We start from the raw sequence: 23,062 nt of genomic DNA on the forward strand, positions 1-23,062 counted from the left end.
TGCAGCCGGGCTGAGAATCTTTTCTGGGAGGGAAGGGAACTCAGGTGAGCAGCTTTACTGCGTGGAAGGCATTTGATGTCCATTTCAGTCCTGGGAACAGCCCACGGGTTAGGAAGCCCTGCGAGGCTGGCTCCAGAGACCAAATAGCCTCCCCGAGGTCACAGAGCCAGGTGGTGGTGGTGGGCATCCTGGCTCACTGTCCCCAAGGAGGGTGATGGACACTGCCCTGGAAGCTTCATTGCCTCCCAAACTCTCCTTCCCAAGATCACAGGAGTTGAAATTCCTCTAGCAGAGATTCATTACTTGGGGTTCCTCCTCCTAAGAGCTATTAAAAAACAAAAAGCAAATAGTCCTGGGAAGAATGGCACGTTAATTGAATCTTGAGGTTTGCCCAGTGAGTGTTCGGTGTTTCGAAGGGAGGAAAAAGTTAGAGGGATGCTCAAACTTGGGGCGAGAATGTCATGGAGGGCGGAATAAATCTGACCTTGTCAAAACCCTTCCATTCGCCAGACTCACCTCATCAAAGGCCAAGTGTCATCATCCCACCTCTGGGCCTTTCCTGCCTCGTGGAACATTCCCAACGCTCCCAGACACCCTCTCCAGGTGGTTTCCAATGCTTGACTTACCCTTGGAAGAGAAGGGCCTGCTTCTTAGGCCAGAGGCCAGTCCAGACCCAGAGAGTAAGGAGGTCAGAGAGGCATGCTTTGGCAAACACTGCTAGAGCGGAGGGTTCAGGCATCTAGATGCAGGTGTGTGGCAGGAAGACAGGACGCAGGGTCCTCGGGCTCAGGCATGGGACCCCATTCCCGGAGGGTTGGAGGCTGGGTAGAAGGGATACCTTAAGCGTGGGAGTCCGAAAACCAGAGTTGGAGTTCTGCCTGCCACTTTTCAACAGTAAAATGAGGGCTAGGCTGACAACCTTCTCAAGGCTGTGGTAAGGATTAGACATAATACATGCAAAATTCCTAGACTGTATACAGTAGGCCCTCAGCAATGCAGTGGAATAGCACGCCAACATTATGGCTTGCAGCATGAACTTTGGGACCAGAGCTAGAATGAACTTTGACCTGGTCCCCACTTCTTTTTTATTTTTTAATTTCATTTATTATTATTATTTTTTTTTAGGGGTACATGTGGCTTATAGAAGTTCCCAGGCTAGGGGTCAATCGGAGCTGCAGCTGCCAGCCTACACCACAGCTTGAGGCAATGCTGGATCCTTAACCCACTGAGCAAGGCCAGGGATCGAACCCCACATCCTTATGGAACCTATGTCAGGTTCTTGTTTTGTTTTGTCTTTTTAGGGCTGATCCTGCGGCTCATGGAGGTTCCCAGGCTAGGGGTCCAAAGAGAGCTGTAGCTGCCGGCCTACATCACAGCCAAAGCAATGTGGGATCCCAGCCACATCTTCGACCTACACCACAGCCCATGGCAATGCCAGATCTTTAACCCACTGAGCAAGGCCAGGGATCAAATCTGAGTCCTCATGGATACTAGTCGGGTTCGTTAACCACTGAGTCACGTTGGGAACTCCTATGTCAGGTTCTTAACCCACTGAGCCACAATGGGAACTCCTCTTTTTAAACTTTCATTGTGGTAAGAACATCTAAGATTTGGTCTACCCTTTGGACAAATTTTAAAGTATACAATATGGTATTGTTAATTACAAGCACAATGTTGTACAGCAGGTCTCTAGAACTTGCTTGTCCTGTGTTATTGAAACTTCACAACCATTGCTTAGAAACTCCTTGCTCCCCACCTCCCCCAATCCCTGGTGGCCACCATTCTACTCTTTGAGCTTGACCATTTTAAATACCTCAGGTATGTGGAATGCAGTATGTGTCCTGTGGCTGGCTCATTTCACTTAGCATAATGTCCTTAAGGTTCATTCATGTTGTTGCATACTGCAGGATTGTTTCTTTTTTCAAGGCTGAGTAATATTTCATTTGTATGCATAGAACACATTTTCTTTATCTAAAAGAACATAGACATTTATATGCCCACATCTTGGCTGTTGTGAATAGTGCTGCGATGGGTCCACTTGTGTGGATGAGATTGAGTGCTTGTTTACTGTAGGCCAGGTACTAGTAGAAGTGTTATATGTTAGTGCAGGTAAAACTCAGAACAGCCCGATGAGGTATATGCTATCTTTATCCCCATTTATAGATGAAGAAACTGAGGCCCACCTACTATGGCCAAAGACCATACCAATAGATTTATTTATTTTTAAATTTTATATTTTTATTTTGTCTTTTTAGGTCTACACCCATGGCATATGAAGGTTCCCAGGCTAGGGGCTGAATAGGAGCTACAGCTGCTGCCCTACGCCACAGGCACAACAACTCAGGATCTGAGCTGAATCTTCAACCTACACCACAGCTCACAGCAATGCTGGATCTTTAACCTACTGAGCAAGGCCAGGAATCAAACCCGCATCCTCATGGATACGAGTAGGGTTTGTTAACCACTGAGCCATGACGGGAACTCCCCAATAGTGGGTATTAAACTGGGGTTTGAACCCAGGAAATCTGGCTCTACAAGCAGCGATCCTGATTAGTATAATACCGTTAGCATTAAAATCATAATAATGAATATGATTAAGAGTCAACTATCTGTCAAGCACTGTTATTGACAAAGTGAAGATGAAACCTTATGCATCCAAATGACCTTGGAGACAGAAGCCAGTAGGTTGCCCAAGAGATCAGAATTCCAGAAGTAACACCCCTCATGATTTGGGGAAGAGGGGTGGAGAGGGGGGTTGTGGTTAAGAGTGGGGCAGAGTGGCCCAGGGGAAAATGATTTTCTGCAGCTGATCTGCAGCTCCATGCATTTCTTTGGCTCAAGCCGTTTTCAAAGCCAGCTTTTTCCTATTTCTGAGTCTGATATAAGTCTCTCCAGCATTTTGCACGTGGTTCCTCATTACCTTCCTTCCCACACACCTATTTTCTTTTTGTCCTGCTTTGTGCTTCAAACCCAGCTCAAAGCTCAAGGGTCAAGGGAACAGCCCAGACTCGGGGGCTTACGCTTGAAGGTCTTTCAAAAGCTTTTTATTTGATTCCCCTCCTCCTTGCCTAGTTGATATTGATCTAAATGAGGGATCTCTGTGCAGTTAGGCGGTGGAATTGGGTAAATGAACCACCAACCCCCAAATCAACCTGGGCCCACTTGTGCTTTTTCCAGGTTAAACCTCTCCACCAGGCTCATTGCAGTGACGCCAACACCCGATGTCTTCAGTGCGCCTGGAAAACAACGGTCCAAGGCACGAGCAGTCAGCAATCTCTATAAAGTAATGAAAATAGCACATGGAAGTTCTAACGCTATTTATTTTGCAATGTCAAATCAATCCACTTTCCCAGCGTCCGGCAACTTGATTGAACTGGGCATCCCGCTGCAGGATACGCCTCCGAACTCTCCTTAATTACATATTCGGCTGTTTGCAATCAAGACTTGGCGTAGCAGTTCTGATAACACAGAACGAACGGGCCTCTTCTCGGAAGCCTGCAGTAGCAGCGGCGGCAGCAGCAACGGCAGTTTTCCCGCCCTATCGAGCGCTCCCTAGATGCGAGGTACTGCGCTAAGCGTGCCAGCGTGCTTGTCCCCGAGGTCGGCGGCTGCACCCTCCGTGCCGGGCGCTTGCAGCCATTGTCGGGTGGGCGCCTAACCGCGTGCCGACACGCCCTCTCGGCTCCGCAACCAGCCGCCTAGGAGAAAGGGGGCTGCTCGGCGCAGGAGGCTCCCACAGGGGCGGAATCCTTCTCGCACCGCTAGCACGCTCACCCGCCAGCCGGCTCCTCTCCGAGGCCGGCGCCCCACGCGCCTCCCGGGCACGCGCTCCCAGCCCCGCCCGCGTGCGGCGGACGCACGGCCCCGAGAGCGCGCCCTCCCCGCGCCGGACGCACGGCCGCGAGCGCGCGTGCGCCCCTGCGAACGTCCCCGGGAGCCCAGCTGGAGCGAGCGCCCGGGCCCGGCGCGCAGGACTGAAAAGGAGGCGGCGGCCGTGGCTGCGAGCAACAGATCCCGGCGTCTCGAGCAGACCCGTTCTTGCAGCTGGGCGATTTTTTTTTTTTTTTTAATTTCAAGAACGTTTGTTAAATTAGAAAATCTTGCATTTTTAAATGGCGCTGGCCCCGGGTCAGCGGGCGGTTTTCTCTTTTTCAAGATGGGCTTTGCTGTTTCTGCCGTGGGCACCAGTGGTGGCCTGATTGTCAGTCTTGTCCGGGCATTTTTAAGGCCAGGAGCAGAGCACTGCCTGTAGGCGCCCTACAGAGCGGTTTGGCTTTTTAAATTATTTTATTATTTTGGGCAGAGAACAGTCGATCTCGGGCATTTCGTCCTCTTTGCACAAGAGGCTGCGAGTTGGAGGTGGGTCGCTCGGAGGGTGAAATTACTCCCGGGGTGAGCGATCCCCAGCTCCGCACACAGTCCAGGCGGCCCCGAGTGTGTGTCCTGTCCCTGCTGGCGCTGGGAAAATGGAGGCTGTGATTGAGAAGGAATGCAGCGCGCTCGGAGGCCTCTTCCAGACTATCATCAGCGACATGAAGGTAGGACGCCGGGGGCGCGGCTGCGGCGGCGGCGGCCGCCGTACAGTGACCTCGCTACCAGGCTTCGCCTCCGCCCCGGGCCAGCCGCCGGGCCCTTGCCTGCGCGGTGGCCGCCGGCCACCTGCGGGAGCGCTCCGGCCCGGATGTCACCTGCTCACCCGGGGCGCCGCTCCGGGCTAAGCTGGGTCACCTGGCGGGCGGCTTCTCTGGGGGTATCTGATGCCCTCTGCCCTGTCCCCCGCTCATTGTCCCAGGGGGCGGCACCATCTCGTTTCCCTGGGGGCCAAGGGCCCCGGCTCCAAGTTTTCTATTGTCTGTCGCTGGACGGAGTGTCTGCGACCCGCAGAGGCTAGATGCCTGGGCGGACACCTGATTCCCTGGGGTTCGGGGTGGAGGCGCCTGGCGTGGTAGTGGGGAGAGCGTGGGAGCTCTGCCCAGCGGTGGGAAGGAGCTCCCCGGCCCATGAGACTGAGAGGGCTCCCACGTTGGCTTTCAGATTCACCTGGAGGTGATCGGAGCAAATTAGGTATTAATTAGGCTCTTCCAAACCTGGTGAAGGTGTGCATACCTCCCCTCAGCCCTCCCCGGGGCGCGGAGCAGAAGTTCCGAAGCAGTCTTGCGGTGGGGGAGCTGAATGGGGGCTCTTCCTCTGGATGAGGATCCCAGCCTGAAGGCAAGACTAGGTCGCCTTAAACAACTGTATCCCCCACCCACCAAGAGACATAGACTCCAGGTTTTCGCTTGGAAGGATTGTGAGCACTGTGTGTGTGTGTGTGTGTGTGTGTGCGCGCGTGTGTGTGCTTGCGCGCACGGGCGCGCGTGTGTGTTGGGGGCGGGGAACAACACCCTGGCTTTTTCCTGCAAAGGGTGGGACTGGGGATGACCAGCTCCTTGGAGGTGGATTTTTCTGTGCATAGAGATGGACCAGGGCCCTGTGTTACTAATCCAAAGGAAATATAACCAGCCGTGAGAGCTGGCTGGAGGTGGGAATTGGGGGCGGTGGGGAGATTTTTTTTTTTTTTTTTAATGTGTATTTAGGGAGCTTCTCTGGCTCCAGCCCAGCCCCAGTTTGCCTCAACAGATCCGGGGAGGTGGTGTTTAATTAAAAGCTCGGCTTCCAAAACGAGTGGGTAGGTTTGGAAAGCTGTGCAGCGAGTGGGTGTGGACAGCCCCTCTCCAGCCGCTGCCTGGGCGCCTGGAGGAGCTTTTGTCTGTTGAAGTGTAAGGTTTGGAGAGGGTTGGGCCTCTGAGATGGACTTCGGGAAGGAATGCTCAGCTGTCATGGCCTGCGTTGCCCTCTTAGAACCAACTGCCACCTCACACAGGGTGAACTTTTCCAAGGTGCCTGCATCCTGTCTTGTCCATTTTGAAATCCTTCTGCAGAGCCTATGCCTTTTGTCAGAAATTGATATTCGTGTTGCGTTATCTTCAGCGAGACCCTGCTTGCCCAGGAATGCCTCTAATCCAGCCCCTTGGAATTAGATGGATTATTCCCTGTTCAAAGACAGCCCCTTTCATTCCTTTGCCCCTGATCCCCATGGAATAATTGGAGTGCTCTTTTGAGACAAAGCTTGGTGTTCCCTCTGTGGACTCTGGGATATTTCTTGTTAACTGAAATTTGGCCGGCCTTAATGATCAAACGAGATTTGGTTTGAGGCACACGTGTGTATTCTCATCACCAGGGGAAGAATTTGAGATGGATTGAGGGGTGGGGAGAGCTGCTGGTGTGTTTTGGAGGAGAGAAATGGATGTTTCCAGTTTCTCTGTAATAACAAGGACCCAGGGACCTAACCCATCTGCCCACTGCAGTCCCAGGGTGTTCACCTCCGGAGTTTTTTCCTCGCTCTTTGTTCCTTAATCTAGAATCCAGGCTCAGTTCTTGCCATTTATGGGTTTGAACCCAAAGCCCTTCAGAAAGTAACCCATCTTGGGGTAGGCCCTTCTGCTTTCCACCTGCCATCCTGGGGCTGCTCTGCTTCTCCCTCTGCAAGATTCCAGTTAAACATAAAGACTTATTTAAGGGCCTTTTAGGGCTGGATCTATAGTTTGTGGTTCCTGTGTTCCCCTCCCTTTGAACTGAGTCAGGTTTGTTCAACATCCTGTGGGAAAGGCCTTTATTTTAAAGTCCTTTTTGTTTGTTTGTTTGTTTTGGCAGTCAAAGATTTTAAAAGTGAATTGGGGGGGTGGGAGGGCAGGCGGGGGGATGAAAACATGCCTTGGAGTCTGCAGAATTTCAGACTTTTGGGGAATAGAGAGATAAGGAGAAGGGGGGGGTGTCTGGTTTACAAGATTGTTTATGCCTAGGACAGTTGCTGAAGGTTTTCCTGGAGTTTTCAAAAGACTTCTTCATAGATCAGATGGCCGTTGCACTTTCAAAGGGATTTTTAAAATTTGGACCTCGTTGCCAGCCACAACATCACTTTTTTAATACCCCAAATCAGCGATCTTGCTGCTGCTTCTCCTTTTCTTTTCTTTGAACTCTCATGACAGGTTTAGGTCACCTTTGGTCCCCTTTCTGCTTGCTTTGAAGGACACATGTAAATATTGGCACCCCATCTGGAATGCCGTCCTGAGAACATTTTTAGGTTATTTTCTCAGAAGTGAGGTTGAGGGGCGGGTGAGGAATGGGTAAGGAAAAAAATTTTTTTTTTTTTTAAGTGGCATTTGATTCTCCAAAATGTACAGCCGTGCAGGAAGGGAGTCAGTTTCCTCTTTAAAGAAAAGAAAGAAAGAAAGAAAGAAAGAAAGAAACAACAAAAAAAAGGAGTAATTGAGAGACCTTGCACCATCCATCTTTCCAAACCAAAGAACCTCCAGACGCAGAAAAGCTGCCGAGGATTCTTTCTGCTTTTTTCTGATGACCCTTCATCTGGCTCGGTCCTGGGCTTTCGGGGTGTGTCTTTTATCCTTTTCAGGGGGAATGGGTGCAGTGAGGAAACCCTCACTTTTCTTCCACTGGGATCCAGCAGCAGCTGTTAAATAACTTATTGATTCCCTGACGAGAGGAAACGTTGTGTTTCTTTTTCCACCCTGCTGTGGTGGTCACTAATGAACGGTGGTGTGCAAAATCGCTTACTGGCTGCCTTTCCGCCGTCCACATAAATCAAGTTGTCTGGTGTGAGCTAGTCCCCAAAAAGAAGGGGAGACGAGATTCATGGGGCTACAGGCGAGGTTTGTCTAGGGGGACAGTAGCTTGGAAGTGACTGTGTGTGGAAGCCCAGATCACTAACTGCTGATGTTTAAACACTTGACGGCATTAAGGAGATCCTGGAATCTTTCTGGAATTTCTCTCCAAGCCCCCGGAAAGACAGCCTAATGCTGCAAACAGCAGATCTGTGCCATTCCTTTTTTTTTTTTTTTTTTCTTTTTAATTGAGCTGTAGGTGACATATATTAGTTTCAGATGTGCACCATCCTGATTCGATACTCATATCTTTTGATTTTTTTTAGTTAGGTCATGGAACCAGCATATAGAATTTGTGATGTTTATTGAGCTTTTAAGACAGGGACACCCTGGTCCAACCTGAGGGCAGCTTACCCTGTAGAGGTCTGCCGTCTTTTAATAATTAACTCAGTTTAAAAAAAGAAAAGAGAGTCGGATGCAAAAATCGAATGTTTTCCTCTGCCTTGTTGCTCAAGAATCAGCATGTCAGGAGCTGTGCGGGGCCTGATGGAGGGAGAACTTTGTACTAGGTTGGAGAGTGTGTGTTCGGGGTTATTATATAGCACGACTGGGGGTGGAGAAAAAAAAAACCACCCAACCACGCCTCAAATTCCCCACCCCACGTCTCACTTTAGACAGGGGTGTCCTGTTACCAGCACCTGTGCCCCGCAGAATAGCGGCCTTGTTCGGTTTTCCTCCACTGCCCCCACTGCACTTTGCCACCGGTATCCTCTCTCCTAAGTTCTGCCTAAAATTAGACCGGCTAAAGGGACGTCTTGAATTCCATGGAAATCTTTTGTGCATCGGAGACACGTCATGATATTTCCCCTGACTTATCACAAGATCAAGAGTGTGGGTGGTGGGTTCAGGGCTGGATCATGACCTCAGGGTTTTTTTGGTTGGTGGGTTGGTTGGTTGTCTTCCCCTTACTGTTTTGCTTTGCCTTTGGGGTTCCTGTTGGACAGAGTTCAGTTCCTCAGTGTTTCTTGAGGACCTGCTGTGTGGAAGGCCTTTTGCTGGGCCATGAGGAGCCAGAGACAAAAAGGCTGCCCTTGGAGAGCTGCTTGAACAGCTGCATTCAATATGGCGGCCCTGCAGGAAGGGCTGCTGTCCAGCCTGGGGAAGGGCCTTGGTCAGCCCCTGCAGGCCTTCGTTTTCCTCGAGGAAGATACTGAAAACCCAGCCCAGGCCTTCACCCGTGGCCAGGTGCTCCGAGGGAGGCGGGCTGCTCTGTAAATGGTGACACACAAAGGCAGACAAGCAAAGCCCTCGTAAAGCACAAATGGGCCCCATGTTGGCTTTTCTCTTGGCAAACGGCTGTGTTTGTCCAGGCTTTTACGGCTTCCTCAGTTCGGGCCTGTGGGAGAAGAAGGAGAAGTGAAGATGCCATAAAACCAGCAGCAGGGAACTGCCCGAATGGGGCCTGTTCGGAGATTGAGGGCCTCTTCTCTGTAGCTCAACATCTGGGGGTTTTCAGGTGCAAATCTGCTTTGTCCGGGTGTGGGAAGAAGTCATTTTTTTGGGTCTTGGCTTGAGTGTTTCTGTGGGGAACATCCCTTATATGTCCTATTTAACCAAATTGTTTAGAACTTGTTGTCGCTTGACACTGGGAACCTTTATGCTCTGAGATTCTAGTGGGTAATGGGCCACATGGAGAGAGAGGGTCATTCCTCGTCCCGTTTTGTCTGGGAGGTAGACTGAGTTTGGATTTTGCCCGGTTCAGCCATCACTTCGTTGTTAGGATAACGTGTGCTTCTTGTCCTACAGTATTGACTGAACATCCGTGATGTTGCAAGCACAGAGCTTGATGCTGTGATTTCAGTAAGTAATGGTACCGCATTCCCAGCGCAAGTGGAATTTCAGAGGAAACGGTGGACAAGTTTTTAGGATACGTATGTCCCATGCATTCCATGTCTTCTCAGCCCCTGACCTCTTGGCCTTTGACCCCCTTTGCATCTTGGAGGTAGGGGAGAGAAAACAGCCAAAATGATGCCTGTCAATTTGGCCAGCTCACTTGAGGTTGTTAAAATGCTTAGAGGGTGAAAAGGTTGAAACTATTGATCCATTAGGCACTTTATCTGTAATTTTCATCCAGGCTTTTTCCATTTTCCCAGGGATGGGCGAGAGCGGGCCAAATTCTTTGTGTAGCAAGACCTTCAAATCGGGGATGGAAAAATGAGATCATTTTGGGTTTGCCATTACTTCTCGGAACTGCCTTCAGGACACTTTCCCCTAAACCCCACACCTTTGCAAAAACAAAGAAATACCTCTCCCTGAACCAGACAAAAGCCAAAGGACAGATTCGGCTGCCTATGACAGCAGACTGGACGCATTCAGGACTCCTTAAAGGGAACTGACTGATGCCCGAAGCAGTTTAACTCAGATTCTCAGATTGCACTGCCGATATGGCCTTATTAAGTAGCAAACTGGAGAAACAAATGCAATAAATTAATTGGATGAGCACTGAGGAAGCCTCATGTATTTGATTGCCAAGGTTATCCCTCGAGTGGGCTGGAGACTGCAGGAGGTTTCATCCGAGCATGGGACAGACACACATACACGCTCAAAAGCAAATGCAAAACCCACCCAGTGTAGATCCAGAGCAGCTTACCCATCATCAGTGTTTCTCACCTCTTGGCCCAGGGAAGACCTTGGCATGGGACTGTGTCATCTGCTGCTTCCCAATTGAAGATCTCGGGGGTGCTGCCTGGTATATAGAGGTCCCCCGTGTTCATTGCATGTAGAGAACAGGGGGCAGAAGGGGGCTTGATGAAAATCTATGCGCCAGGATTTCCTGGCATCTCACACCATGCCCATTTTACAGATGAGAAAACTGAGGCTTGGAAAGAGTTGATACTTTGTTTAATGCCCTGGTGAGGTGGACTGACATTCAGACTTTGGCCTATTTGACCTTCAGGCTGGACCTCTTAGGGGCATGCCTAAGGTAGAGAGCTGGGGGTGTGGATTTATTTCTGGAAGGCAGCATTTCGCTGGCCTGAGAGTCCTACAGGCAAGGAAGTAATTAGGGTCACATCTCTGGGCCAGCCTGGAGGTGTGAGCTTGAGCCAAGGACCCTGGTGGCGTGGCCGGCTCCCATCTGACTGTCAACTTTTTGTGGAAAAGGTTTGTTTATGATATATTGACACACTGTGGCTTTTTCCTTCTCCCACTGAACCCATCTTTTGGCAGACAAGCTGCCATTCCCCTCTCTCCTCCTTCCTCAGGTGTACAGAGGGGAACGTCATTTCCGACCTTGGCTTCTGTCCTTGTCCCCATCCAAGTACTTGCAGTCTTCTCTGTGACTGGCCAGAAGGCCACCTTCATATGTCTGGGATCCCATCAGCCCCTGAGGTTGGGTGACTCTGCCCATCAGTCCCCCTAATTATATGAATTAAATAAGTTCACCCAAAGTTCAATGACATCTGAAGAACTCCTTGCCTTGAACTCATTTAGTGTCCAGCCCTGGAACTCTCCTGTGGAAGGGCTTTCTGTGTTTAATTATTTCCTGGTAGCCCTCTAGTTGGGTTGAGTCAGGCGAGCCACTGCCAGTCTGTGTTTGGGGAAGCTGCTGGAATCGCCTAAACCGCTCCTTTCTGTATCTTGGTGTATCTGACCTTGGTCCTAGTTTCTAAGTGCTTTTTCTTCTCCTGTCTAGTTTAAGTGGGTGAAAAAAAAAAAAAATCAATGGCGTGCTTTTGAGCTGTATGTCTTTTTATTTGCTTTCTTTCCCTCGAAGAATTTGGACAGTCGTGAGACTATTGGCTTGCTCAGCATCAGCCACCTCCTGAGTCCTGGAGATGGATGGTGGATTTGCCTGGGACGCCCTTCCCTGCCACCGCCCACGGCAGGGGTCTCTAGGGGGTGGAGGAAGAAGAGAGAGGCTGAGGAGGTGTGTCCCTTTTGGTAGAATGGGCATGGCTATGAGAACAGGTGCATTGGATTCCCTGGGAGCAATAAGACACTGATGCCTGGACCCTGTTCCCCAGAGGGTCTCATTCATTGCTTTTGGAGTACATTTCAGGCCTTGGGATTTTTTTTTTTTTTTTTTTTTTGGCTTTTCAAGGCTGCACTTGCAGCCTATGGAGGTTCCCAGTCTAGCGGTCTAATTGGAGCCATAGCCACCGGCCACAGCCACAGCCTCGCCAGATCTGAGCTACGTCTGCAACCTGTGCTGCAGCTTGCAGCAACACCGGACCCTTGAAGCCACTGAGCAAGGCCAGGGATCACACCCGCATCCTCATGGATACTAGTTGGGTCCTTAACCTGCTGAGCCACAGTGGGAACTCCAGCATTAGGATTTTTAAAAGCACCCGCAGCTACACACAGATCCAGCAGCCTCGGTGTGTTTTTGCAGCCTTTCCCAAGTCTGAGTAAGGGGCATCTTTACATGGTGGCTCCACAATGTGAATATATTTGCTATTACTGAACCACAGGCTTCAGGACGGTGAATTTTATGTTGTGTGTATTTACTACAGTTAATAAAAGTAATTTTACAGCGAAATAATGTCACAGTGAATAAGTTGAAGGATGAAAATAACAACAGAAGAAACCTTTTTAGACTCCTTGGCTGTTTTTCATTGCTCTGTAATAGTCCTGTCTGGTATGGTTTTCTACAATCATGGAATTTATCAGCTACGTTAGCCACTAGCCGCACGTGAGTTTTGAGCCCTTGCAGTGTGGCGAATGCTACTGAGGAACTGATTTTGATATTTCATTTGCTTGCAACTTGTTTAAATTTCAGTAGCCATCTATGGCCAGCGGCTATCGTCTTGGACAGTGTGGACCTGTAACCTACCATCTAAGTAAAGACACCGCTTGCTTGGCAACCCTCCTTCCTGTCCACATTCCTCTTCTGGCCCCATCACTGCCCCTGTCACAGTTCTGGAGCTGCTGCTGCTCCTGAGCTTGGCGGCAGTGAGATCTGGTTTTCAGTCCTGTAAGCAAATGTCTTCATCTCTCTCTCTCGGAGCTTTCTTTTCCTCTTCTGTAAAATGAGTCTCATAAAGTACCCGTCTCAGAGGGTGGTTGGGATTCTGAAATGAGATTGTATTTGTACAGGGCCTGACCCAGGGCCTCGGGCGCCCTGCGCTCAGAGGGTAGCTGCTGTTACCTCTCGGTCTTGCAGATTTGGGAGCCAAGTATTCTAAAGTCTTGAAATCCGTCATTGTCTCTGCCACTTCTAAGGGCAAACACGACCACACCCTCTACTGAGCTGTATTTATAGCTTGCCGTGAAGCTGCAGGAAATGGAGAAGTTGAGGGGTTTTTTCTTGCTAAGTAAATCACTCTTGAGTTCATTATAACCTCATCAGGCTCCACAGGGCCTGTTGGCCTTTCTCTATTTGCAAACCTTCTGTCTGTTTATAAAAGGAGGGACGGGCTGGGTGCCTGGAGGAGGCCCTCCGGGGCCTTTAATTTAATGCTTTAAAAAAAAAAAAAAAAAAAAAGCCTTTTAGAGATGTTTACACCAGGGTAAGGGGAGACGCGCACGGCATTGTCAGGGCCTGCTTTTTCTCTCTACCTTGTTCAGGTCCTCTTCTTTTTCTGGGGTGACTACTGGGAGAAGTGGCTTCATTTGCCTCTAGGCTGCCTTTTAGCAGCACCTTTGTACTGGCTTCTATTCCTTCCCAAGACTCGGATGTGTCTGGGTTCCTCCTGCCTTCAGGGGCCCCTGTGCTTTGGCCCTGGTGGAGTGACCTGCTCTGCTCCCCGAGTCCACCAACCTGGACTCCATGGCTTCTTTGAACACAGCCGGTGGCCCTCATTCTTGCTCTGTGTCCCACTTGGAGGACCTTCTCTGCCATTTTTGGATTATTGACATCTTTCTGATCCTCCTCCAAAGCCTCACCAGAAAGTTACCTCATTTCTGGACCCTCTGGTTTCCACCAAGTCAGATATCCTTGGGTGTTTTTCCACATTCGGTGTTGACTCTGCCCAGTGCTTGATTCCAGTGGTTGCCCTTGGCTGTGAAGCCTGGCTCTGCCCCTCTCAGCTCTCTTACTCTGGCCAAGTTACTCTGGTCTCCTGAGCCTTGATTTTCTTATCTGTAAAATAGGATTAGAAGAGAAAGCGTATGTAAAGGGCTTAGCGTGAAATGAATGCTAAGTTAAATGCTCTTGTGGGATTCCTGCTGTGGCGCAGTGGGATCCGTGGCCACTTGCAGCATCAGGATGCAGGTTCCTTCCCCGGCCTGGCACCATGGGTTAAAGGATCAGGCATTGCCACAGCTGCAGCGTTAGGTCTCAGCCGTGGCTCGGATCCGATTCCTGGCCAGGAACTCCATGTGCCGTGGGGTGGCCAAAAATGGGGGAGAAAACCCGCTTTTGTGTATCTATCTGAGCCATCCTGATAATTTCCACCCAAGTCCCCCCGCCAACAGCAGCACTCAGAAATTTCAGAAAATATAAGAAACCTGTACCTTCGCCTTGTTAATGCAGTAGAGACAAAAGTGAAATGCTCCAATTTTGAGCCTGTAAATCATTTGAGAGAACGCAGTACACATTTTCAACAAAAGATGACGGTGTCCTCTCCTGCTGGGAGGGTGGAGGTACACCTGTGACCTTGCCCGAAAGTCGTTTAGTCTAGAGGAGGGAACAGACAAGTCACCGGAAAGCAGCATGGTCAGCGCCATGATAGATGTCAGGCCCAGGTTTTGAGGGTGGCCCCTGGGGAAGGCCTCTGATTCTCATTTGGAATAGAAAGGCAGAATTGGGGGAGGCTTTTGGTACAGGTGACCCCCGCAAGCGGAGAGCTGTGTTTTATTTTGCTTATTGAACAAGCACTTATGTGGTACAACCAGGCATTGCTCCAGTGCTTTACAAAAAAAGACTCTTAATCCGCCCAACAACCCAGGAGGTAGTTACTGTGTATGTACCAGGGAGGGAGTTACTGCTCGATTTCCCATGTGACAGATGGGGAAACTGAGGTGCAGAGAGGTGAAGCCATTTGCCCGCATCATGCAACGAAGAGCTAACAGCTGGGATTTGAGCCCAGGCAGCCTGGCTGCAGAGTCTGTGCCCTTAATCCTCGGTGCTGGGCTGTCTCTCCCAGCTTTTGAGAACATCTGTTTCGGATGCCGTAGTGGATGCTGTTTATCCATCACTTTGATGATGGTTCCATCTACGCCTTTAGGATGTGGGATGAACCAGATAAAGCATCCAAATCGAGGCCTCTTCTCTGAGCTGCTTCAAGGAGCCCAGGGGGCCTCCCTCTATTTCAAGAGGACTTGGGCCATGGACACTCCTGGGCAGGAGCTTGCTTACTTGTCAGCAGAGGGAAGTGCAGGGGGTGTGGTTCCCAAGGGTCCGACCGGTTGTCCGAGGTGGCAGCCACACACCATGTGTTTGTTGCGCTGGAGAAACCCCCTCTGTCACGGTCGCCCCAGTAACGAACCCACACCCTCGCCCAGCAGGAAGAGGGGCTGTGTGCAGTAGGAGGCTGGAAATGCTTTGTGATTAGTTCCCAGGGAGACCTCAGTCTCCCTTCTGAGGCCTGGCTTGCTCCAGCCCGTCCCGGCAGCTCCAGCAGCTGAGCACGAGGCCATTAAGGAAGTCTTTGAGTTTGGTTTAATGGTCCCTCTTTGTTTTGAAGTGATTGTTTACTGAACCTTCAAAGCCAGCTCTCCAGCAGGATGTGATCTGGGGCCTGGCTAATTGGATGAAGCACCCCAATAGGAAGCAAGTAGCGGGGAGCGGGGCCAGGAGGAGGTAGCTGACGGCCAAGGCCTTGGCCTCCGGGTCCTGGGAGGCGCTGAGCTGCTGGTGGGGGATGGGGTCATCTTGCAACCAGAAGCCGACCCGGAGCCGGGGGTCCCCTGGAACCTGGCCTCTTTGATGTTGTGCTGGCCTTAATTAGGGACACCCTAATTAAATCAAGGAGGAAGCGTTCGCCTGCATTTAGCAGAAAGCATTAGCAAATGTTCGGAGAGCATTACACGAGGGAGTTCATCTCCAGGATTATGCAAGTCATGGAAAGTTAATGGAAGAAAAACCCAGACATCAAGTACGTAAAAAATAAAAGTCACCCACAACCACTTGACACACATTTGAGATGAAGGCTCTTGCGGCCTGTGCCCTGCCAGAAATTTCTTTTTTCCCTTAGCTTTTCACTTGTGCTTTCTGTGCCTGTAATTAGAAGCCGGGTCAGTTTCATGGGCTGGGTGGTGGCCCATTGTTTTGTTTGTTTGTAGTCAATTCATTTAGGCCACACAGATCTGAGGCCCTGCTGTGTGCCAGGTTGTGTGTTAAGTGCTGGGGAGGCAGCAGTAAATAACAGGGAACCTGATCTCTGCCCTCTTGGAATGTACGTTCTAGCGGAGAAGAGGGTAGGGGTCTCGGGCAGACAAACTGAGTAAGCCACTTGTGTCGTTTATTAGGAGTCCGTGCAATGGGGAAAAAGAAAGCAGGGTTTGTTAGGAGTAGGTGCAACTGGGAAAAAGAAAGCAGGCCTCGTGTGGCTGTTTTTAAATAGGACGGGTAGGTAGAGAAGGCCTCACAGAGAAGGTGACATTTGAACCACAGCTTATGAAGTATGTGGATATCAGGGAATGGATGTTCCAGGCCAGAGAAGAGAATGTGCAAAGGCCCTGAGGTGGGCTGGTTCCTTGCGAATTTGTGATTAGGCTGTGTTCAATTTAAGCGGCAGTGCAATGAATACATCCTTGTAGCTACATGTTGATTTAAACTGATGGCTTCTCCAGAAGGATTTATCCCAGGTCAAAGGTACCTACTTTCAAGGCTTTTGAACCCCATCGAGGAATGCCTTTGTGACAACGTGCGTCAGTTCACATTCCCATGTGCGGGTGCTTATCCCCAGGGATTACTTGTGAAGGAGCAGGGCTTAGACATCAGGACTGAGACGTTGCTGAGGCCGCACATGCAGGGCCTCAGAGCCATGTGGCATCTTATCTAGAGGGATGATTCTCAAATCTGTGTGTGACTCTAGTGAGCAGAGCATGAGCGTTCCCTGGGAAATGTGGTCAGTGCAGATCCCAGGGCCCCATCCCCAGAGATTCTGATTGTGTAGGTCTCTGTAGGTTTAGCCAGCATTCCCCGGTGGTGAGTCTTAGGGAGGTCTTGCTCGGAGGGTACCGTGAGTAGGAGAGGAGTTCGGGTCGTGGCTCAGCGGTAACAAACCCCACCAGGATCCACGAGCACGTGGGTTTGGTCCCTGGCCTCGCTCAGTGGGTTAAGGATCCCAGTTACCATGAGCTGTGGTGTAGGTCGCAGATGCGGCTTGGATCTGTTGTGGCTGTGGCTGGCAGTTGCAACTCCGATTCAGCCCCTAGCCTGGGAACTTCCATATGCTGTGGGTGTGGCCCTAAAAAGACAAGGAAAAAAAAAAAAAAAAAGGAAAAGGAGCGCCTCCTCTGCAGCTCACAAAGTGAGCAGGCAGGATCGCCCTGCTTTTCCCCCCGCTCCCTACCTGCTCCCCCGCCCCCCAAAATCACACCTCCCTGGGCTGTGTTCCAGGTGAACAAAATGACTCTCGTGTCCAGATGTAGCTTGTTCTTCTGTACTCCCTGTCCTCTGCTAATTCTCTTTCTTTTGCAAGGAATGAATGCTTCCTCCCTCGATTCCTTCTTTCCCTCGTCTTTGCCCAGGAAATTCCCTTTTGTCCTTTAAGAGCTCCTCGGAGCATCACCCCCACCCCCCGGAAATTTGCAGCCACCCCACCTTCCTGGACTTAATGTCCATCGAGTGTGGTGCTTCAAAGGCTTTGGCATTCCTCTGCTGTGCCGTCTCTTTTAAGCCCCACCCACTGCCTGTGCATGGGAGGTGCCCATTAAATCTCCCGGTCAGGGTGGCTGGCCTTGTACTTTGAGCTGATGAAAATAGCAGTTGTCGGCATTTCCAGAGTTCTAAGGGCTAGTCACCCTTGTGTGCCCTGTACTCTTTCACTTACTCTCCTTACCATCCTTTGAGGTGGAGACCATCAACCCAAGCATCATTTACAGATGAAGAGAGGGTGGCACCCGGTGACTGAATAACTTGTGTCCCTACTGGGGAGATCTGAAGTTGGGCGGCATATGGAGGTTCCCAGGCTCGGGGTCCAGTCGGAGCTACAGCTGCCAGCCTACACCACAGCCACAGCAACGCCAGATCTGAGCCACGTCTGCCACCCACACCACAGCAACGCCGGATCCTTAACCCACTGAGCAAGGCCAGGGATCAAACCCACGACCTCAAGGTTCCTAGTCGGATTAGTTTCCACTGTGCCACGACGGGAACTTCCTGATCCTTTTTAAAAAAAATTTTTTTTTCTTTTTACAGCCATACCTATGGCATACACATGGACGTTCCCAGGCTAGGGGTCGAGTTAGAGCTGCAGCTGCCAGCCTACACCACAGCCTCAGCAATGCTGGATCTGAGCTGCATCTGCAGTCCATGCCACAGCTTAGGGCAACGCTAGATCCTTAACCCACTGAGCCAGGCCAGGGACCGAACCCACATCCTCACGGACACTATGTCAGGTTCTTCCACAATGATCCTTTTAGGCATAGGGTATGTCTTCCCCTAGGGGCCTCTATCCAGGCAAAGAGGAGGATATTCGGTGGAAAGACTGAAAAAGGGCAGTGAGTGTAGTAGTAACAAACAGCCCCTTTTTGGCAGTGCCCACCTGGGTATCATTCCTAGCAGCCCGGGTGGGACTTGGAGGTTGTGGAGTTTGTTGGAAGGGGAAAGCTGTTTGGTGGAAAGTGGCAATGCACGCCAAGTGTACACAGAGCTGTGAAGTCCTTTTCACAGGCATATTTATTGCTGGTGAGCGTGGGTGAGTGGGTGAGGGTGGGCGTGCAAGGAGGCAACCGTTGATTATCTGCAAGGCTGTCATCCACTTGATGGACAGGTGTAATTAGTGGATCAGGCAAGCCCCAATCGGGAAATAAAAGCCCAGGAATGGTTTTTATGATGGGTAGACTTACACAGCGCCTTTTGTCTGAGGCTAATGGGAGCCCTTCATCTTACAGGATGGGTTGGGAAAGGGCGGTTTTGGGGACAGAGCCGTGACAGGCTCCCAGTTTGAGAAGAGAAGCGGCAGGTTCCTGCCTTGCTCCCTCAAGAAGCTAGGAGTCCATGGAGTTCCCGTCGTGGCTCAGTGGTTAATGAATCCGACTAGGAACCATGAGGTTGCGGGTTCGATCCCTGGCCTCGTTCAGTGGGTTAAGGATCCGGCATTGCTGTGAGCTGTGGTGTAGGTTGCAGATGTGGCTTGGATCCCGAGTTGCTGTGGCTCTGGTGTAGGCTGGCGGCTACAGCTCCGATTAGACCCCTAGCCTGGGAACCTCCATGTGCCGCAGGAGCGGCCCAAGAAAATGGCAAAAAGACAAAAAAAAAAAAAAAAAAAGAAGAAGCAGCAGCAGCTAGGAGTCCAGAGGCGTTCCTGCTGTGGTGAGGAACTTCCTCTTGAAGCCTTTTCATTTCCCTGAAGCCTGATCTCACTGAGGGTGTGCCCCAAAGAAGGGGAGGGATGCTGTGGGGCTGTGCCCCTCACACCCACCCTAAGGAGGGACCTGGTGGCAGAGGTGGTGGCAGCAGCAGCCTGCAGAGGTGCTCCAGACAGGCTCTCTGATCTCCTGATAGAAGCAGATCAGTTCCAACATCCACAGGGAACCTGAAGACATGACAGAATTATCCATAATCACACACTAATGGCAGTGACTGTAGGCATTTCCGGTGTGTTTCTCTTTGACCTTTTCTGCTCAAAGGGCTTTTTTCCTTGTTTTGTGTTTTCTTTTTCACATGGCTGAGGATGCTGACCCTTTCTAGGGCCACGTTACAGCTCCCCCAGGGCATTTGTGGTTATGTCATCGGGGGTTGTGTGTTTGGGGAAATTCCTGCTCCCCACTCTCCTTTGGGCTCCTCCAGAATCCTGAGATAAAGCAGGACCCAGCCTGCCTATTGAGCGGCTTTCTGCAGCCCTGGGGCCGGACCCGGAGGCTGGCTCTGTGCATCTTGCTGCTTGCACTTCCCAGAATCAAGGCAGCACTTGAGCCATGGAGTCAGGCAGATCTGGGATCAAAGGGATCGAATTTCAGCCTAGGCTGCTACGATGGAACCTCTCTGGTCCTTGGTTTCTTCAGCTCTGAGATAATAGCAGCACCTGCCTCATCGGGTTTTTGTGACCATGTAGTAAGAGTGTGTGTTAAGCTGCGCTCCTCCAAGTGTGGTCCATGGACCTGCAGCCTCAGCACCACTCAGATGAAACATGTGTCATCCAGGCCCCACCAAGGGCTAAGGGAATCAGAACCTGCATTTTTGCAAGATCCCCAGGTGATGGATATGTAAGCCACACTCGAGAAATTCCGGTCTGTACATCTGGCACCTAGCACCTGTTTAGACACGGTGATGCTTAATGATGGTGGTGGTGACAGGGATTCTTGTCAAGGTGAAAAGAGGGGCCTGGGAGGTGACCTTAGTTGTGTCCCCAAGACTTAGGTTCTCATCAGCCACGATCACTGGTGAACCAGCCTCTCTCTGGACCCTTTGAGCTGGAACCTGATTCCTTATGGTCTGTTGCCTCTGGTCCCTGTTTCATTCTCAGCTGAGCTGAATTCTTCCTCCTCTTGAGAGTCCCTTCCCATCTCTGGCTCCTCTCAAATTGCCCCTTCTCTGACCACGGCTCCTTGGTGTCTGATTCCCTCAGCTGTCCCCTGAGGTCCCGCTGTCACAGCAGCGGCCGGGGCTGGGAGAGGCAGTTGCGGCATTATTTACGGGGCACCGTTAACCATCCATGCCAATGAGTTACACGCAGTTTATCCTAATGTGCCGTGTGTGGGATGCCAGCCCAGGACTCTGTTGAATACGAAACAAAGCAAAACAGAACCCCAAGCCGGGATGACCCCTGGCTGAGCCCTGCACTTGGGTTAGGCAAGTGGCCTGCCCGGCTGTCTGGCTGTGGGAAAATTGGAGGAAGAGGACAGGAACTTGGGGGTGTCCCCGGGGCTCAACCTTGAGGCAGGCAGGGCAGCCCCTTGTGTATTTGCTTAGTGGCCACCAAACTCTTGGGGTGCTGACGAAGATCAGATGGGCCTTTTTCCTCAGAGGTAAGGAAATGACCTCATTCCCCCCGCTTCCCAAGGCACCAGGCTGCTGTCAGGTGTGTGACCCTGTCGCCAGGTTCTCCTGTCACCTCGCTGCTTGGGGGTTTGTGCCTCTCGCCATCTGAGTGAAGGCTGCCTGGTCTTACTCTGCTGTCCTACTCGTGGTGCAGGACCTTGCCCTGAAAGTCTGCTCACGGTCCATCCTTCCATCTCCTGCTTCCCCTAGCGTGCACGTGCCACTCCAGTGTCCCTTGGAGGAGCCCGCTCGTCCCTCTTCCTGGAAATGCTTTTCTTCCCTGCCTCCCTTCACTCCTCTGTCCCTGAGCCCACAGTGTCGTGGGGGAGACTCAGACTCAGGGATGGTGAACTGCATGATGGGAGAGAAGCAGGTGGGTCCCAGAAGGCTCTGAAAGAGGTGACATTTGAGTTGGATGGTGATGGCTGAGTAGGAGTTTTCCAGATTGTGGAATCCCTCTGGAGGGTAGAAGAAAGAGCATCCCTCAAGGAGGCAGTGTGGTGGGCACCTCGTGGCTGCAGAGTTAGAGCCTGTCTTCAGGGAGGTCCTGCCTCTCTCCCTGTAGAGAGTGGGGACAGTCATGCAGCGTGATGCTTGTAGGCATACCAGCTTTCTGCAGTAGGGGACTCTTCCTTTTCCTTAGAACCCGCTGTGATCCGAGTTCTATTCTCAACAAACACCTAAGGCTTCAAAAACTCCCTGCCCCCCGCCAAGAAAGTCAAGGGGTTCCGGTGGGAGGAGCATCTCCTTTCCTTTTGCCCTTGACTTTGGACTTGGCAGAACTGAGGCACTCGGCTGGAGTCTTATTTTCTTTGATTTTAGTCTGGAAAGCTGTGAAAGCTTTCTGTGTCATCTAGACCCCAAAGTGGGATCTGTGTTGAGACCTCCCCGTAGCTCTGGGGATGCCTTCATTCCTGGAGGTCTCCTGAACCAGGAATAGAGCCCCAGCAGACACATCGCTTTGGGAGACAGCTTTCAGGGGCATCTTGGTGGGTGGTGCAGATTAGAAAATTAAGGACCATATTGGACTTGCTTTCTAAAAAGGTTCTCCATCCATACAGCGTCTTGATTTGCAAATGTCTTTTGAAATTGGAGCCTGTTCTCCTTTACCCAGAGCAACCTAGGGCTTTTTCTCTCAATTACTTTTTCATCTTCCTCCTCCTTCCTTTCCTCAAGCTTTTGAATTTTTGTAGTAAAACTGCTTTTCGGTGGGTAGAAACTTTTTTTTTTTCCTTGAAAGAAACTTAAAAAAAAAAAAAAATCTGGAACAACCCAACATCGTTTGCCTTTAAATTTTAATAACATTTACACACTTAAAAAAAATCCTCAACAAGGAGGTTTTTGTCTTCTGTTCTTAGAAGTTCATTTTTTTTTTTTTTTTTTTTTTTTTAGAATCCATTAAATTATATATTGCCTAAAACGGGTGGGCCTGACACTCTTTGATAGACTGTCAAATACTGTGAAATCGGGAGAGAGCTGCTGCTGGCAGCCTTCTTCTGGCTGAGTGGGTGTTTGTAGGCAGAGAGCTGGGGGCTGTACCCCCTGACTGGAGAGGGGACCCTCCTTTGGTTGCTAATTTAGTATAAGACTGCAGTGAGGCTCCAAGTGGGGGCAGGTAAGTCATTTCTGAAGTGGTTCGAGCAGGTGTTTTCAGGCACATTCACCTGGGTTTGACGACTCCACCTGCCACGTGCAGAGACATTGACTGTCACCGTGAGCCCTGCTGCCCAGCTCCGTGTCTGCTTTAATCACGGTCGACTCATAGATGCACAGTGGGGGCTGTAGTTAGGACTAAGAATGAGGGGTTCCAGCCTGGGTGGACCGTCTGACCGAGCCAGTTTTTTCTTTTTTTAGGGCCACTCGTGCATATGGAAGTTCCCAGGCTAGGGGTCAGATCAGAGCTGCAGCTGAGGTCTACAGCACAGATCTGAGTCGCGTCTGCAACCTACACCACAGCTCAGGGCAATGCCAGATCCTTAACCCACTGAGCAAGGCCAGGGATGGAACCTGTGTCCTCATGGATGCTAGTTGGGTGCTTGACCTGCTGGGCCACAATGGGAACTCTGGGAGTTTTTTCGTGTTTCTTTTTAAATTATAGTTGATCTACAATGCTGTGTGACCTAGAAAATTGTAAACATCTCTCCTGCCATCCCAAGGGAGTTTCCTGGGAGCCTGCAGACGCTTATCAGAACTTTCAAAGGTTCTCGAACACTCAGTGGTGTGCCCAGCACTGCTCGGAGCCCTTTGGATAGCTCAGCACCTTTCTTCCTCGCACCAGCCCCGGGGAGTGGTGACTTACACATGCAGA

The 23,062-nt window shown here is 50.8% G+C and overlaps 1 protein-coding gene across 17 annotated transcripts in view; it reads left to right on the plus strand.

Moving 5' to 3' along the window:
* The first annotated feature begins 3,972 nt into the window (after nt 1–3,972).
* The window catches only part of MTSS1 (MTSS I-BAR domain containing 1), a 169,891-nt gene continuing 150,801 nt past the window's right edge, over nt 3,973–23,062 (plus strand). For all 17 annotated transcript variants that reach the window (XM_021088943.2, XM_021088948.2, XM_021088946.2 and 14 more), the window contains exon 1: nt 3,973–4,538. In XM_021088943.2, the coding sequence (XP_020944602.1) occupies nt 4,467–4,538 (72 nt within the window). In that variant the 5' untranslated portion in view covers nt 3,973–4,466. The remainder of the gene's footprint in view (nt 4,539–23,062) is intronic.

Source organism: Sus scrofa, chromosome 4, assembly GCF_054392235.1.
Source record: "Sus scrofa isolate SSC_HxYL_T2T_F1_AM1 chromosome 4, Sscrofa_HxYL_maternal_Yorkshire_Landrace_v2.0, whole genome shotgun sequence".
NCBI classification, from domain to species: Eukaryota; Metazoa; Chordata; class Mammalia; order Artiodactyla; family Suidae; genus Sus; species Sus scrofa.